The 18,425-nt window shown below is 38.8% G+C and overlaps 1 protein-coding gene across 1 annotated transcript; it reads left to right on the forward strand.

Moving 5' to 3' along the window:
- The first annotated feature begins 17,031 nt into the window (after window positions 1-17,031).
- Window positions 17,032-18,207, forward strand: LOC149303192 (somatostatin receptor type 4-like). Its single transcript, XM_089481367.1, has one exon. The coding sequence runs from the start codon at window positions 17,032-17,034 to the stop codon at window positions 18,205-18,207; it is 1,176 nt and encodes a 391-aa protein (XP_089337493.1).
- The last annotated feature ends 218 nt before the right edge of the window (window positions 18,208-18,425 follow it).

Genomic DNA, 18,425 nt, shown 5'->3' on the forward strand with positions numbered 1-18,425 from the left:
GTATTTCTAAACTCAGGACAAGTAGTAGAATCTATTTAGCTAGTTTTTTTACTTGCTTTTTTAGGTGAGTAAAAGATTTTTCAAATAAAAGTCATAAAATGTGTTTTTTTTTCAATTTTTCACCATGTTTTTTTTATTTTTTTTAAAGTAAATAAGATGATACGATCAAAATAATGGTATCTGAAGAAAGCCCATCTTGTCCTGAAAAAAACAATATATAACTTATGTGGGTACACTAAATGGGTGAGGAGAAAATTACAGCTGAACACAAGCACCACAAAAGTATTAAAACAGCCTCGGTCCCACAGGGTACAAAAAGAAAAAACGAGCCCGGTCCTTAAGGGGTTAAAGGCTCTGGGGACCTAAGTATGCAAATAATTACCTAGAGTTTGAATTGCACAGGCTATGAAGCAGAAATGTATACAATGTATGCAAAACATCAGCTAAAACCATACCTTTTTAATATTGTTAATTCTCATATCATGTCCCATTATTTTTGATTGTAATTAAGTTATTTAAAAAATCACTATTCAAGTAATTTCATATTATTCATTTTCTTAGATTCTATTACTTCAGTTGGTTTTAATTAGCACATATGTGCAAAAATCTTTGCCAAGAACAGTCATTAAACTCAACTGTACGCTATGGCTCCATTCTGAAGTGTTCATTTTACTTGGCAAAATGGCAGTTTATTTTTCTGCCATTAATTAATTAAGAAAATAGAGTGTTGTTCTTTCTTTAAAACTTTGTTCCACTGAATCACAATATATGGCACAGGAAGGCACTAAACCATTCAAAAGCAATGCTATGGTTAGCTACGAACAAAAGTTGTGAATCCTGAGTGCTTTCTGGCATAAACAATGCTTACGTGAACCTGTTTCACTTTTTCTAGGTGTTTATATGCATAAAAGTGTATGTTTGCGTTAAAAAACCATCTGTTAGGGATGACTTAATTGTGCTTTAATATGGATACTGTAAAAGACATATTAGCTATCTTTAAGTATCGGTTTAAAAATAAATGCGTGTATAACTGCATATACAATCTTATAAAAAAGTAATGAACAAAGGTTGGGCAGAAAGTAGACAGAATACTGTAGATGACGGGAGGGTGATGTTACAGATCCTTGACTTCACTTCATTATCAAGGACTAATCCCAGTGAGTGCTGGAAAAGCTTGGCTTGCCCGGTATGATTCATAGTTAAATCAGTGACATTTCTTTAGTCTCCGTACATTTTGATTTCTACATTATACAGGGCCAGCTCAGCCCTTCTTGCTGGAGAAACATGCTAGTGCTCCCCTTTCAAAATGAATAGTGAAGTTAGAGGGTTAAAACTACAACTAGTTTGACAAACTCTTCTTTAGAAAATAAACACTGAAATGTCAAGTTTAGTAACAAGTGGCAAATAAATTTATTTTTTTCTCGTATAAATTAATGATTTTTGGTACATTGCTACATAGATTTCACATTAATCTGCACTTATTTTTTAGTTTTTCTATTTTACTCTTGTCCATGCATTAGAATTGGGTATATTTTTCCTGTATTGAAAGTCTACTAATTTCAACACAGTGCAAATGGTTGTAAAATATCCTATTTTTCTGAAGATAATAAAAATATTGTATTGAAATTTGAAATGACCTTACTGTTATTACTGTCTCAAAACAGTAATCAGAACTGTAAATAAATAATGCCCTCTTGAAGATGTATTATCTTTTTTATTATCTATTGCCATGGATAAGTGTGTCGCTTTTAATTGGAAACAACGACCCTTCTGTAGCATATTAACTGTTCCTGAATAATTTGGAACAATTTCACAACACAACAGAAAGAGGCAGGCACCTCTGTCCCAGGGGACAAAGAATACCTTTGCCCCCCACAATTACACTTACTCTACCCACGCTATAAAACACAGAAACTCACCTGGCTCCACTAACGCTTACATGCAGTACCAACTATTGTGCTACTAGTGCGGGGTCATTATTTTATATTTTATAGGACCATTCTTTAAGTCCACTTTCCAGAGCATGGTTGGGTCTGATCTGCTTCTAATGTTTTTGCAGGGAACCCAGAGGTTGGTTCCTTGGCCAGGTACCACTGCTTGTTGAGTCAAAATTAGCGTGACCAAGAGTTAAATTATGAGTCCCCCTCCTCCTCCAGTCCTTTTAACTCCTATTAAAAAAAAATCTCTCAGAGGGATGAGGGTGTTAAAATATCTAAAATTAAAAAGAAAATATCCCTCTGAAAGGGCATGGACCTCATCCATGGCCCCCACCATAGCTGCCATGTGGGACAGAGGGTGTTACGCAAAAATAATAAACTTAAAAAATGAAAAAATATCCCTACCCATGCCCTCCTTTTGTCCAAGTCCCCCCGGTAGAGGACATGAAAATCACTGCCCAGATAGGTAATCCACCCAGACCCAATGGCAGTGGATTGTGCACTAGCAGTCCCCAGTGCTGAATGGGTCCAATAGATTTGAATCGTGTCCATAGACTTCAGTGGGGCCCGTTGAAAATAAAAATGGGTCCAATGCAAGGGCTTTCCAACAAAACCAATACCAGCTTACAGGGAGGTATGCAACATACCACTGAGAAAAACTAAGGCACCTGAAAAACTATTACACAATCCACATACGGTTATAACATTTACATGGTACTTAGCATTTATTTGTTGTGATATTAGCCACTCTCTGAAGCAATGCTATAGCTCACAAATGTCTGAATCTGTACCCCTGAGATTTAATTAGTGTTGAGTGTGGATTTAACCTCCTGCTGTGGTTTTTAGCTTTGTAGCGTGAAAGCAGCAGTTAATTATCTCCTTTGCTATTAGCTCAGTGTTAGGGATTGTTTCTTCTTCCATCTGAGTCTTTCTCGGTGCAGGATAAGGAGGCTTTCTGCAATAGGCGTGATGCCCCATGTCTATTGTGAAAAGCTGCAAGTGTGGAAATACGTGGCAGAAACATACAACATATGGGTGGGGTGCATAACGTGTGTCCATGTAGAACATATTGTAGGTTGCTAGCAAGCTATTACAGTCTACAGTTACAAAACAGACATATAACACAAACAACAGGTAGGGGACGAATAAAAACCATGGCCAGACTGGGGATTAAAATTGGCCCTGGTACTTTATGGTGCCACTTTTGTAGAGTGTGGCCTGGTGTAACCAGAAGGTGATGGGATCTGTTGCACTGATAGCAATAAAGGTAAGTGTGTCGCACCATTGGGTACCAGTTCAAAAGGCATTTGCAGGTGGTGAGTCTGGGCTTGGTAAATGGGTGGGGCTTGAAGCAGGCAGGGCTACCTTTAAGCCTAGCTCTTTTTGTCTTGAAAGTTTGTTAAAGTTGTCAATTTGTATGAAAAACAAAGCAGAGGGCTCTGAATTATCACTTAATCTCTCACACGCTCTCTCTTACTTGCCTCACACGCTCTCTATCAAAGTCTCCCTACCTTCTCTGTGTCTCCACTTCGCCTTTTTCTTCGCATTACTTCTTGTTCTCTCTTTCTTCTTTCTCCTGTCTTCTCGGGTGGCCCACTGCCCTGGCTCTCTGCAGCAGAATCATGGCCTTGTGTAAAAGTTGCCCAAACAGAGCAGGGCCTAGGTGCACACTCTCCTCCACAGTGGAGCCTCAGTTCACACCACAGGGACAGCCTCCAATCAGCGTAGAGGGTGCACTCAGATGCTCCACCCTATTGTGGAAGCACACGGAAGAGATCAAGATAAAGCAGGGGAGGGCCAGGAGCAGCGAGGAGCCGGGAGAAGGAGAAAAAGAAGAGGAGCTGCAGAGAAGGAGACAGAGAAGTGGAGACCTGGAAGCTGTTATGGGAGAAGATAGGGAGGCATTGAGAGGGAGTGTGAGAGAGTATGAGCAAGAGTGAGATAGTTTGAGAGCGTGTGGGTGAGTGAAGGAGAGTAAGTGACAATTCATTTCATTTGCAAATAAAAAAATCCTAAGAATTTTGTCTGAACCGAAATGGCAGGAAACCTTTCTTGTTTTTGGTCCATTTGCACATCTAGTTGTAACTATATTAACAAAAATAAACTCCACACTAGGTGATGAAAAAAAGTCTTAAAATGCTTTTCCATATTAATTAAACTCGTTTTAGTATGTTGAACAAATCAATCTTAGCAGCTTTTATAGCAGGGTAGACAGAACAACAGCGTTAACATTTAGCAGTAGGTGGAAAGTTGTCTAACCCCGCTTCACTTATTCACTTATATATAAATATTAATGTGTGACATTAACACCATAAACATATCCAATCTTGTTCAAATAGATTCAAGAGCATAGGTTCTTTTAATCAAAATATATAGTGGTTATTAAAAAGTTGTGATTGTCAGGGGAACATTGTTGTCATGCCAACATTGCTGGTCCCAGTGAAAGCCTCGGTCAACAAATTGTATTTGCACGCTCATGACGAAGGTGACTATTTGTATTGGCAAAAGTGGTGACATTGATGAATTCACCTCTTTAATGCTTGAGGGCTCTGAATCACAATGTGCTTCTTGCATCTCTTTCTGGGCATCTAAAAGGTCACTCAAAGAGTCAAACCTAAAATGTGAAAGTCATGAAGTTTTTATGCATTTCTTATTCCACATGGGCGCATGTTTTAAATGCTACTTGTGTGCAAATATATTATACTTGTGCTACAAAGGCAGGTTGTAAAGAGTGATTTAGTAACAGGTTATTCTTAAGGTTACACATTTAGGTGATAATTAATTGGAGTATTTCAGCTGGGGCCATACAAAAACAGATGGTTCTGCTCCAGGACCTGATGCCCTAAGCCTACTTGGCGATTACGTCACCAGAAAAAATGCACAAACAGAAGTTCAGGCATTTAAATTCCCTTAATGTAAAAGTGCTCACTTTAACCGCTTTAACATTAGGTAACTCAGCTTGGGGTGATGCATTTTGGAAGGGACAAGGCTGTTGATTGACACCAGCAATGATTTAGCCCTACAGATGCTTAAAGCAACTGGACATAATAGCACTTCACTCTGCGTCAACTGCTGGAATTCTGTGACAAACTGTTACATCATTACTACAGGGCTAAATTTACTTGCAAATGTTCATATTCCAGATTATCCCCAACCCTAATTCTTAGACATACAATGTATTAACTAGACATGTGCAAATGGGCCAAAAATTATTGGAGGATCGGCCGAGAGGACGTTACCGTAAACGCAGTCATTGTAGCAGAAGTTCACGCCAGGTTATGTCTGGGAAGATGCGGACGAAGATAGAAAATAGAAGAGAAAAAGAGAGAAAACGAAAGAGAGAAGATAGAAGATGGAGAACAAGAAGATGAGAAAAGGGTCGGCCGAAGCGGAAATGATCAGCAGAGAAGGTAGGGAAACATTTAGAATGATAGTGTGAAAGTGTGAATGATTGGGCCCGCAAATTTTGGATTTTTTTTTTTTTTTTGCTTAGTTTTGGTCTGCTTCATGGGAGTCTGGCCTCGTTTTTGTGGCTTCATACAAATCACATAATTCACCAAAATTTTGTAAATTTGCAGTTTGTATGAATCCAAATGCACAAGTCTTATATTTTTTTTTTTATTTTTTTTTCTCTAAATTGTTAAAAGCTTTGGCAATATCCTACATAATAGGCTTGATCCAGCGAGCAGTGCAAAACATAATTTTTTTACATAATAACGTAAAAGGGTGGCCATCATTCAGTCAGACTGGTCGAGTTCTGGTTCGAGTAACAAGGTTATCCGATTGTTATAACTTAAAATGTCCTCTATGTATAGTAATGACCTAAAATATAGTCAACATGCAGAGTTTTATCCCGTTATCATATTTAGCAGTAAAATGTAACACAGTTTGACAGTCCTTTTATTCAGTGGCCAATTTATTCACATTTAATCCCTACCTCATGAAATCCTACGTGATTTGTATTTTACATACATTTCCGAGCTTCTCTCAGCTCTCGGGTGATCTTAAATTATTTGCCTGGTAGTGATTTGTTTTGTAAGTGATTTTCCTGAATGTGTGTGTTTTCCCTGGAGAATAGTTGATGTTTTTAGGAAACATTTATATTTATATGGAATTTAACAACTGTCAGCTTTTTTACATTGTATAATTTATTTAAATGGTAGGTGTTAATGATCCATTGCAAAATATTTCAGTATTGCAAAGTACATCTGAAACCAATAAATGCATAAACTTGAGCATACATTTGAAGATAAATTTGTAACAAGCTTAAAGCCTTACATCAGTCCTGAAAGAACTTTGGGTAATAAACATTGCGAAAGGTCACCAAACCATTCTGAGCACCTGAAAAAGCAAATGGTGCATTAGAAGCTGTTATTAAGTTTTATTATTACAGAGTAACCTTGAGACCTTCTTGGATTAAAACCCCTATTTGTTAAAAAAGATGGATAAATATGCTTTTCATTGTTTATTTCATAGAAGAAAACTCCAAAATGCTCTTCTTTTCCAACATGCATTCTGGATACACATGGAATGTCCATAAACTTATTTGAGGGAGCCAATGGTGAGTGTATGCTGCACACATTTGTCATTTAATGAGGAATATCTGGATTATTCAAGTTTATTCTTCTGACTATCCTTGGACCAATCAAACTTTATTGATAAAATCATTTTGTTGAGGCTTGCCTCTTCTAGGAAGTTCTTTGGCATCTGACATCAATAGTGAAAACTACATACTGCTTAGTGTGTGCTTACAGTGTAATTTATCAACACTTTTAAAAATGTATTAAGATTTTTGATCGTTGATGTTCCTTAGGGATGAAAAGCAATGTCCCCCATGAGAAGACAGTTGATATGTCTATGTCAGCTCATGTATTTGCACTACACAGACATAATTACATTTTTCAAATTAAGTGAGCCATTTTACCAGACAGCAGGGAAGTGGATTTAGGTATTTTGCTAAAAATGAATCAGTTTTGCATGGCACAATGTGAATACATATTTAAAGATTTTTGGTTTTAAATAATCTGTTTTCTGATAAATACGTTGTTATGTTTGGACATTCAGTTAGCTAAACGCATGCTTATAAAAACCTTGTCATTGTAGTTATTGTCTGTAATGCTATAAGGGGCTCAAAGCAATGTGCACCATGACTGGGGCTTCACTGTATGCCCTGTCCCAGTGTGAACGAGAATGCACGCCAACACTCTGTATGAAGGGTGTTCCCTGAACATGTGTGTGAAGTGGGAAGGGCTGTCAGATCATGTTGTGTGAAAGGAGGAGAGAGGCTGTCGGATCACGTTGTGTGAAAGAAGGGGAGAGGCTGTTGGATCATGTTGTGTGCTAATAAAACGATGGCTGTGGGATCATTTGGTGTGAAAGGAGTAGAGGGACTGTCTGATCATTTTGCATGTGAAGAGGAGGGGAACTATTGGATAATGTTGTGTGTAGGTAAGACAGGGGCTGTCCAATCATGTGATTTTGTAAATTAAGTATCATTGAACATGAAAATGAAAAATCTTTATGCCAAGTATTTTCAGATTAAACATTAGTCAAAATTGACCCTAAATAATTTGATAAAGGTTTTAAAAATTCTGTTGCTTCCAGCGGTTTACCGGCATACAAAAATCCACTTGATGGCATGACATAGCGTAGTTAGAACATTTTTTGGGATTAGGATTTTTAAAAAAAATGATTTTATTAATGTATACTTCTTCCTACTGAAGTGAAGAGAAAAAAATAACAAAAGAGTGGGTTAAGTGCTAATTCTTTGCACAAGGAATGAACATATTATTTGAACATTTGAAGTAAAAAGTAAATCCGCCTCTAAATGTTTATTAAGTCATTACTTTTGGTACTTTAGTACTATGGGCTTGCTGCCGATAATGATTAAAAACAACAGTGCAGAAGAATGATAAGTAATGTTAAAGTACAAATAGATTTAAATTAAATTAGAGAAGATTAGAACCTAATCAATTTTGTGTGGATCGCTCCATGTGGTGTTTGGCATTACTTATAAAGTAGGAACATATAAACAAGGAATAAGCTAATGCCGTGCATGTTTTATTTGTAATTAATTGTAAAGTCTACTGTAGTCCAACTGATTATAAGTACTTATAAGTGTTTCCTTACAGCCATTATAATAAGCAGAATTCATAACTGTGACATGAAGAAAATTAGTAGGTTTAAACTTAGATAGTGAGGGGGGAGAGAGGGATAGATAGTGAGGAGGTAGGGGGGGGGAGGGGTAGATAGTGGGGAGGGAGGGGTATATAGTGAGGAGGGAGGGGGGTAAGATAGTGATGAGGGGTATAATATCCCTTTTAATGCTTAGGTATCTTATTAGCATGTTGTCTGGTGCGTGGCAAGTTTCCAGACACAATAACATGTTATGAAGTAACTGTGCCAATAAGGGCGCTAAACCCAAGATAAGGAGCGCAAATATTTACGCTGTGGGGAGAACAAAAAAAAAGCTTTAGAGCGTAGTACTAAGCCTTGGATATCAAGTGCTAACACCTAGACTTAGCCAAGGCTTAGTACTACGCTCCGAACATGTATATAGTGAGGAGGGAGGGTAGATAGTGAGGAGGGAGGGGGCTATATTGTGAGGAGGGAGGGGGTACATAGTGAGGAGGGGGGGTAGATAGTGAGAAGAGAGGGGGGTAGATAGTGAGAAGGGAGGGAGAGGGGGTAGATAGTGAGAAGGGGTAGAAAAGGGGGAAAGGTAGATAGTGAGAATGAGTGAGAGAATGAATGAATGTGTGGATGAATTGTCTGAATGAAAGTGTGAATTAGTGAGTGACTGTTAAAGTGTTTGTGTGTATGATAGATGTAAAATTGATTTGTGGAAAGGCAAAGATGGCACAAGTAGGATGTTTGAGCCTTGGGGACCAAGATGACACAGGCTGGGCTGTTTGGGGACAAAGTTGACTCATGCTGGGCTGTTTGGGGACAAAGATGGTAAATCCTATGTGTGTAATCTGGGTGGTCAGGTTCTATGTGGGCAGTGTGTACGCCAGAGCTGGCTTTGCGTTGTGCAACCTGTGATCTATGCCTGTAGTTTTATCTCATGCTATGTTTCCATACATTATTATTGTATACCTGCAAATACGGGATTTGTATGTCTGATTCTATGCCTCCAGTGCTGAGTTCACATGTGAACAATAATAATAACAATATATATATATATATATATATATATATATATATATATATATCATTGCTAACAGCAATCACACTCCTATCATGCTAGTCAGCTAGTACATGCTGGAATCTGGGTTTGCCTGGGCATGATAGGAGTATGATTGCTGCTAACAATCATATATATATATATATATATTGTAGGGGACAGCTCACGCATGGGGCGGCAATGACAGTTTCACACAGGTTTCCAACGTAAAAGCGTGTTTATTTAGATGTTGTAATCACAGAGCACCTTGTAACCAAAACAAACTATAAGCCTGTCCGGCTCTAACTAAACAGCAGGATACCTCTCTAGCAGCCTAAGGTCTGACGCAAAGCAAAGTAACCAGTTTTGTATGGGGTAAAGCTTCATACCTGGTGGGCTGCAGCGCTGGCTGTAGCTGCTCCTTCATTCAGTGTCTCCCCTGAGAGCACCTGGGTTTGCTACCAGGCCTGGCTGAGGTAACCAGGTGAGACATATATCCCATCAATCACTCTCCCATACACTTTACCACAATATATATAATATTGTTATTTAATTTTTTTAGCTATTTTGCTGTGTTACTTACTTTAAATAAAAGTGTGAGATTTTTTTTATGGTGGGGGTCATATTTGGTTTCGGACAGGTAAATGCTGGATTTTCGGTTTCAGTCCAGAATTTTCGTTTCGGTGCATGAAGTGGTAGGCCTACACCACATCAATGTTTGGGTTAGTATATAGTGATAGGAGTTATGCTGCCATATTATCAGTGTCTGGCTCAATGTATAGTGATAGGGATTACGCTGTACAACCCTCAATGTCTGCCTCAGTATATAGTGTTAGGTGTTATGCTGTACCCCGTCAATGTCGGCCTCAGTATATAGTGATAGGTGTAATGCTGTACCACCGTCAATGTCTGCCTCAGTATATAGTGGTAGGTGTTTTACTGTACCACCGTCAATGTCTGCCTCAGTATATAATGATAACAGTAATGCTGTACCACCTTCAATGTCTGTGCCAGTATATAACGATAGAAGCTATGCAGTTTTAAAGTGTTGGGGGGGTGCCACATACAGGATCCGCCCCAGGTACCAAATACTCTAGGTAAGCCCCTGGGTCCTACTGTCCAGGTTGTCAACATAACTTATGTTATATACAAAATACTGTCTGACAAATACTTAGGAGTAGATTTGAATTTTATGTGGGATCTGAAAATATATTGGTGTTAACAGTGCACACATTTAGGTTAATATTAAAGAGTTATTTATATTTTGTTGTATATTTAATACTCATTTAATACTCTTGGTCCAAGAATATGGTATCTTTAGTTGATGGTGATGCCTATTTATTTGTCCAACACAGAAAAAGTCACAACAAACTGTTCCGAGCTCTCTTCTGATGAAAATGCCATTACATGACAATTTTGTACTCTGCTTTTTATATATATTATATTTCTATATGAAAAAACATTCAAAGGCACTCTAGTAGGTAAGGATCCTTGTTATTAAATGGTTACTAGTGAAGATATGGAGTTGCATACATACATTTCTTATAAAGTCTTTCAAGCTATTTTGTCTGTCTTTCTTGGAGGAAAACTAAATGGATTGTTTTGTACCCATTATTAGTTTCATCTATTTTGATTTTTAAAGATACTCCAATTAAAAAAAAAATGTACAGGACTCTTCAGGAATAGTAAAGTTGATTCTGAACTATTTAAACTCAATCAGTCGATACACTTATATTTTGACTTGCATGACCAACTGTACAGGTTGGATGACCAATTCAAAAAGCTGTTGAGTTCATCGTAGTATATGTTGAGTGTTAGCCAGTAACTTCGCATTGGACTCGCAAAGCCCAAGTCAACAGCATTTCACTCACCATGGCAGCAGCTAGGCCTTTTGTGAAGCTGTTCAAGTTGTTTTAGTTGGGTGCTTTTAAATAAGTAAAGTTACTTCTGTACAATTCATTCACTTTCCACTATATGATGTGTTTTCTTTTTTCTACTCATATATTTATTTATTTATTTTTCAAATGTGCTATATTATTTGATAGCTCTAGACTTAGTGTGTTTTCTAGTTGGCTACTGTAAAATGCAGCTTATATACTATTCACAAAATTCTCTCTAAAATAAATTGTTGCCTGGTTCAGTAATATAGGCACTTTATTTTAGCTATATTATAATAAACATGGGCATAAAAAGTGTGCTGAGCTCATAAAGGCTCAAAACTGAGTCATTATAACAATGTATAAAAATTGCTATGTTAATAAAGGTGATAATTCCCTATAATTAGAGTAGTTACCCGAATTTCAGAGAAAATTAATCAACCCAGCTATACTTGGTTAATTGAGATAGAGAAATTATTCCACTGTGCATTAATATTTATCTACATCATATCCCCATATATAGTGAAATACATGTATATGTTCTTGTAAAAAAAGAATATAAATCTTTCATTCCTTTCTACTTAATTAAAATCTCAAAATGAGGCCTTCTAACAAAAATAAGTATATTTTCATATATTAAGTCTAATATATACTGTATATGATATATATCATATATCAAGGATATATAGGGGTATAGGTAAAATTACTCAAAATTCCTTAACTTTCTTGCAGTAATTGTATGTTTTTTTTGCTAATTAAACCATCTACAACATAAAAAGCATTATGGAGTTGACTTGCTCTTAAAAACTTCTGCAGGAGAGGGTTAGGTGGAGAAATACTAGTGAAGTAGTTAGGAGACCAATACACTGGTGGAACCTAAAAACATGACACATTTCTTTAAATGAGCATAAATATTGTTCTCCATATATAACTGTATATTTTTTTCTCAAATCTATAGTCGACTAAACCAAGTAAAACACAGTTAAAAATGTTTGGATATTTAAGTAAAGACTGAGTTATATGAAAGATATACTACAAATCTTATTGTGTTACTTATTGCAGTTTCCAGATTATGGACTATTGACCATATTATAATTCCAGGTATACAAGTCTTAACAAATGTATAGTGGAAACAAAGTATTCTCAAGCAGACACAAACACTTGTAGCGAGTGCTGGTGATAACAGCAGGCAGCTCTTTGTGTCTCCAAAATGTACGCATGTGACAATAATGTACTCCAGAGAGTAAAACATTGGAATAAATCACTTAGAAAAATTATTACCTTGCTCATGCTAAATACTTGTTCAATATTCTTATGCTGCTGCTGAAATTTCCATCCAAGTAGCTTATTAAAATTAATTGGGGGAATACCATGTCAACTGTTTTACAGTGAGCAATACAGGAGTCAAAGGCTTTATTCACAATATGGTCCAAACTACTGCCTAAAGCACCATTTATTCATGGGCACCAAGAGGAAGCCAGCGGGCATAGCTTAATGGATCTCCATGATGAATAATCTACAATCATTGATACACTATGAGATATGCCCTTCATCCTAGTATTTTTATCCATCCTCCATTACACTCATGCAATGCCTACAATGTATGCACTTTAGTTTATTTTGTTATTGTATTTAGGTACAAGAGGTACCAATAGCCTTCATGCCATACTGTTCAGAACATTCAATCTTTTGCACAAGAACATCTGGACGTTTGATCAGAAAAAATAATTTATTGACCTTGGAAATTGTACTGCAAAATCTACCCTGAGATATATTTTTAACTTTCTTTTTTGTCCTTCACAATCTCTACTTATTAGGAAACACTCATAGGAATGCTGTGGAAAACAAGTAATTCAACTTTAAACAGATATTTCTGTCCAAAATAAAGGTAAGGTGCTAGCAGCCTAGGACATAAAGTAGAACATTATCATATGTTTTTCGTAATTAAATGAATTTATGATAATTTACTATAAATTCACTTTTTTAATATATTTGCCCTTTAGGGGCATAGGCCCTACCTGTTCACCCCTTGCCCACACCTTGGGATGGGGATTATATATTACATCCAATGGGGAGGACTGGATCCAACCCAATAGAGTAGCCGTGTGCGAGTGCCAAAGAGAAATCTGCAGATAAGGTAAGAGTTTGCGGGAGGGAGTATTCCTGAGTATATGTGAATGAGTGTGTATTTATTTATGTATGTATGCATAAGTGTGTGAGAGCATGGATATGGATGTATAAATGGGAAGCAAATATGGCACAGATAGGCAAAGATGGCAGGGCAGACTGGTGCAAAGATGGCACAAGCAGGTTGTTTGGGACATAAATGGCACAGCCAAGCAGTTTGGAGGCAAAGACATACTGTTTGGGGAAAAAAGAAGTAAAGTCATATGTGTTCAGTCTGGGTGCTGGGTAGGTCCTGTGGATGCAATTTTGGTTCTGGGCGAATCCTATGTGTGCATTCTAGTTTCCAGGGCAGGTCCTGCATGTCTAATCTGGGTGCTGGGCAAATGCTATGTGTGCAATCTGGGTGCCAGGATTGGCCTTTGAGGTATATGACCTGTGATCTATGCAGTAGCGTACCTAAAGGGGGCAGTCCGCCCAGGGTGCTACCCATCGGGGGGGTTTCTGGCCTAGCGCGGGCCCACAGCTTACTGCTCTGATGCCCTGTATGAGGAAACTCTTTTCCTGCTCAGGGGAGCAGGAACGTGAATAGAGTTTCCTCATACAGTGTGTGGGCGCCACAGCAGTATAGACGTCTGTGCTTCCCCTGGTGATGCCCAGACGGCCCCATGGACCAGTGAAAGAGAGAGAGGTAAGGGGGTAAGGGAGAGTTAATGGGTGAGTGGGTGAATGAATGTTAGTTAGTGGGTGATTGAATTAATGAAATTAGTAGTAAGTAGCGTTTAGAGGCAAAAATGGCACAGGTAGGCTGATAAGGGGGGCCGAGGTGGCACAGGCAAGCTGATTAGGGGGCAGAAGTTGCACAGACAGGCTGATTAGGGGGGCAGAAGTGCCCCAGGCAGGCTGCTAAAGGGACGGACTTGGTCCAGACAGGCTGTTTTAGGGGCAGAGGTAGAACAGGCAGGCTGCTTCAGGGGCAGCAGTGGCACAGGCAAGCTGCTTCAGGGGCAGTGGTGTCTGGCTCACTGTATAGTTGTGGGAATTACGCTGTACCATATCTGTTCAGTAAATGTTATTTATTTAAAGGAATAATTTTATTCATATTTTTTTTTTCCAGATGACATACAGTTAAAAATTAGTGAAATAAATATTCCTGCCATTCATTGTTTTTTGTGTGTGACACATACAGGATCTGGCCCCAAATACTCTAGGTATGTCCCTGGATCTATGCCTGCAATTTAAAGTTTCCATGCATTATTTATTTGATCTATACCTCTACTGCTGCGTTTACATGTGATTTTCAGTTGATCTATACCTGCAATGCTGTGTTTCCACGTGTTGTTTTTTTTATCTATACATGAACTACATTAGGGAAGAAAAGAGAGGTGTGATACAGTGAAGAATGGGACGAAGGGCCTTTGGGGGTGATGACAGGTTAAGGGGGTGATGAAGGGGGAGGGGTAACTGAGAGGGGGCCCGCATAAGGAACCTTAGCACCTAAAGCCCTTACTGATCATGGAGGGTGTGACTGCATGCTAGGGAGATTAGGGGGCAAGCAAATGCTTGCGAGGGTCCAAGCAATATTAAAGGTAACAGGAGACTGGATGGTAAATTTGCCTACTAGATTATAAACCATGTCTTAACTTGTTGTGTACTGTAATCTACATGGGCTTTGTTTGAAAATTTGCATGTCTGTATAACTACATTTGCTGAGAAGAGGACAGCTGGGGCTTTAGAAAAATATTTTGTTTCTATCACTTATTTTCTTTTATGACTATTTTATAGACATGGTCCAAAAATGATTCAAACACATTTTTCAGTTCATTTTTGGTCACATTCACTCTCTCTGAAGCTCTCAAAATGTGTCCATACCTTCTCTGCCAACCACTTCCGCTTCTACCGACCACTTCTTCTTCCACAGCTTCATCTTCATCTTCTTCATCTTCTGTCTTCTCCCTTGTCTTCTCTTCTCTATTCTATATTCAATCTTCCATCCTTTATCTGCTTTCTTCTTTCTTTATCTGCATCTCCAAGGACATAACATGGCCGCAACTTCCGCCAAAATGATGGTGCTGCACTGACGTCCTCCGATATCACAGGCAGGGTGGCACAGGTAGTGTGTTTATGGGACAAAGATGGCACAGGGCAGGCTGTTTGGGGACTGAGATGTCGTATGCTGGGCTGTTTGGGGACAATGCTGTAATTTTGGTGCTGGTCAGGTTTTTTGTTGGCAGTGTGGATGCCAAGGCTGGCCTTTGGGGTGTGCAACCTGTGATCTATGCCTGTCATTTAGGGGGTTTATCTATAGCTGTAATGCAGAATTTTATCTAAATTCCAATATCTGATCTATACCTACAAAGCTGGGTTTTTGTGTTATTCTGTTGATCTATATCTGCTATGCTATGTTTCCATACATTATTTATGTTTACCTGCAAATACAGAATTTGTATGTCTTATTGATCAATACCTGCAATGCTGTTTTCATGTGTTGTTTATTTGATCTATACCTTTAGTTTCCATGTAATTTCCAGTTGATCTATACCTGCAATGCTGGTCCACTGACCTTAAAGCGTAATTCTGGTCGGCTAGTGAATTTCTCAAAGAAGGAAGGTTGAATTGGCAGTTCAAATAGTTAGAATAGTGAGATGGCCTTCAATAAACCCTTATAAGTGTACTGTGCCTTAAGCAGGGTCCATGGTCCCTTGAATACTTTTGCTCTGTTTACAGCTGACCTGTCCCCAGTACTTTAAGTTTGCCTATTTGGGGCAATAACTCTAATTCAACCATGAAGACGCAGCTATATGTCACATGCTTCTAAAAGTGTGCCAGCTATGGTTTCAAGGGGAAGAAGAAGGGTGAACTAATGAGAACAAGGTAGAAAGCACAAAATGGTTATTATTGAATTTCAATGTTACTTAACCAGCACAGAAGTCTACCTCTGATTGCAACAATAGCAAAGTAAAATATATTTCAGGAAAATAAATGAAATCCCACTTGATCTGTTAGAATGATTTAATATTATTATAGGAAGTGTAAAATGGATTCAAAAGCCACTTAATCAGTTGCAGTGTTTTGTTTTCCTCTGTCCAATGTAATATGTATATGTATATGTAAATAATAATAATAATAATGATAATAGTAATCCCTATATTATCTCTGTATATAAAAAGATAAAGCAAGCTCCTATACATATTATTAACCATGGCAATGCATATTAAATTAAATTGTGTTTTCATTCATTTAGCGTTTTGGAAAGGAAATATCCTGTATATATAATCAGATTACTTTTATTTAATTAACAAATAACTTGCATGATATATTCATCATCATTATAGAGACACTGCTTAATGTCTGTGATTTGAGATGAGCTGCAATGTATATTTCTGGACTTACTTTTCTTGAGGGGGAAAAACCCAAGTAGCCCCCGGCACCTTCACAAGCTTTCCCCCTTACATTGCCTAGAAGGATCCCACCAGTGGATACAATGTTACACAACGCGTGGCAACACCAGGTTCCAGGAGACACAGAACGAATGGTCCATATAGGGCTAGAAGTGAAAGTGTATTCACATTCTATTCGTCTGGTAGGGATGTGACTGAATTCCATGAACAAACCACGCGTGACACATTGCCAATAATGCAGGCTAAACATGCAATCAATAGTGAAGCCCACGATGGAGGAGTGATGCGCGCCTGGATCTAACCTAAGTGGCTGCTGAAGACTTTATACAGAAGGAGCAACAACAGACAGAACACATACACACCGCAAGCAGCTGCACTGCATCATCTGCCACTTATCTCTCTCCCTCCCTCCTCTCACCCTCTCTTCTCTCTCTCTCTCTCTCTCTCTTTTCGCTCAGATCCATTTTAAGCTGAGGATCTCTGGTACAGCCGCAGCACCTCCACTACATTCCTATGGGACAGTTACAATGACCGCATCCCCAGATCTCCTGCTGCCGGTGGAGGCCAAGATTCTACTAAGCACATGGAATCAGTCCAGGCACACGTCTGGAACTCTGTACCCATTCAACATAATGGGCATCCATAAAAACACTAACAGCACCAGTGCCCCCATGGAAACTGAAAGGGATGTGAGCATGATAGTAATTCAGTTCATTTATGCCATCGTGTGCCTCATTGGGCTCATTGGGAACTCCATGGTGATTTTTGTCATTTTAAGATATGCCAAAATGAAAACGGCCACCAACATTTACATCTTGAACTTGGCTATTGCAGACGAACTCTTCATGCTGAGCGTCCCCTTCCTTGCTGCCTCTGCAGCCCTGCAGCACTGGCCATTTGGCTCAGGGATGTGCCGCACAGTCCTCAGTGTGGACGGCATCAACATGTTCACCAGCGTGTTTTGCCTGACAGTGCTAAGCGTGGACAGGTACGTGGCAGTGGTCCATCCTCTACGGGCGGCCAGATACAGGAGACCCACTGTGGCCAAGATGATCAACATTTGCGTTTGGATTGTGTCCATTCTGGTTATTTCCCCGATCTTGATCTTTGCAGACACTGAGTCCTCTAAGAATGGAGTGGTGGTGTGTAATCTGATGTGGCCCCAGCCCACATGGTCTGCTGTTTTTGTCATTTACACCTTTCTCTTGGGCTTTTTCCTCCCCGTGGTAGCCATATGTCTCTGTTACATCCTCATCATTGTAAAAATGAGAGCAGTAGCCTTGAAGGCAGGCTGGCAACAGAGGAAGAAATCGGAGAAGAAGATTACACGCATGGTATTGATGGTTGTCACAGTATTTGTAATCTGTTGGATGCCCTTCTACATAGTACAGCTCCTTAACCTTTTCCTACCCCACATGGATGCCACCATCAACCATGTCTCCATCATTTTAAGTTATGCCAACAGTTGTGCCAACCCCATCCTCTATGCCTTCTTCTCGGATAACTTTAAGAGGTCCTTCCAGAGGATCGTGTGTTTTCGTTGGCTAGAAAATGGCACAGATGAACCTGTGGATTATTATGCTACAGCCCTGAAGAGTAGAGTGTGTAACAACAACCCGTTGGACTTTCAACAAGAACCCCTGAGATCTGACCCTTGCTACAACTTCAAGAATGGGACCATCACAAGGACTACCACTCTATAACAGACCAGAAAATGCCTTGTAAACGACTTGCTGCTACCCCATGCCACTATTCTACCAGAGGTTTTCATGTGTGTGGACATGTTCTTATGCTAGTGTTCCCTTTGTATAAGTGGTGGAAAGGAGTGTGCTTAATAAACCGAGAAGACAAGTATGAAAGAGCTTGAATTTATTGTTTAACTGTTTTCTCGTGTAAAATGTTATTTGTAAAGGATCACCTG

This window comes from Sceloporus occidentalis, unplaced genomic scaffold, assembly GCF_023333645.1.
Source record: "Sceloporus occidentalis isolate IW3139 unplaced genomic scaffold, rSceOcc1.0.p SCAF_15, whole genome shotgun sequence".
NCBI lineage: Eukaryota > Metazoa > Chordata > Lepidosauria > Squamata > Phrynosomatidae > Sceloporus > Sceloporus occidentalis.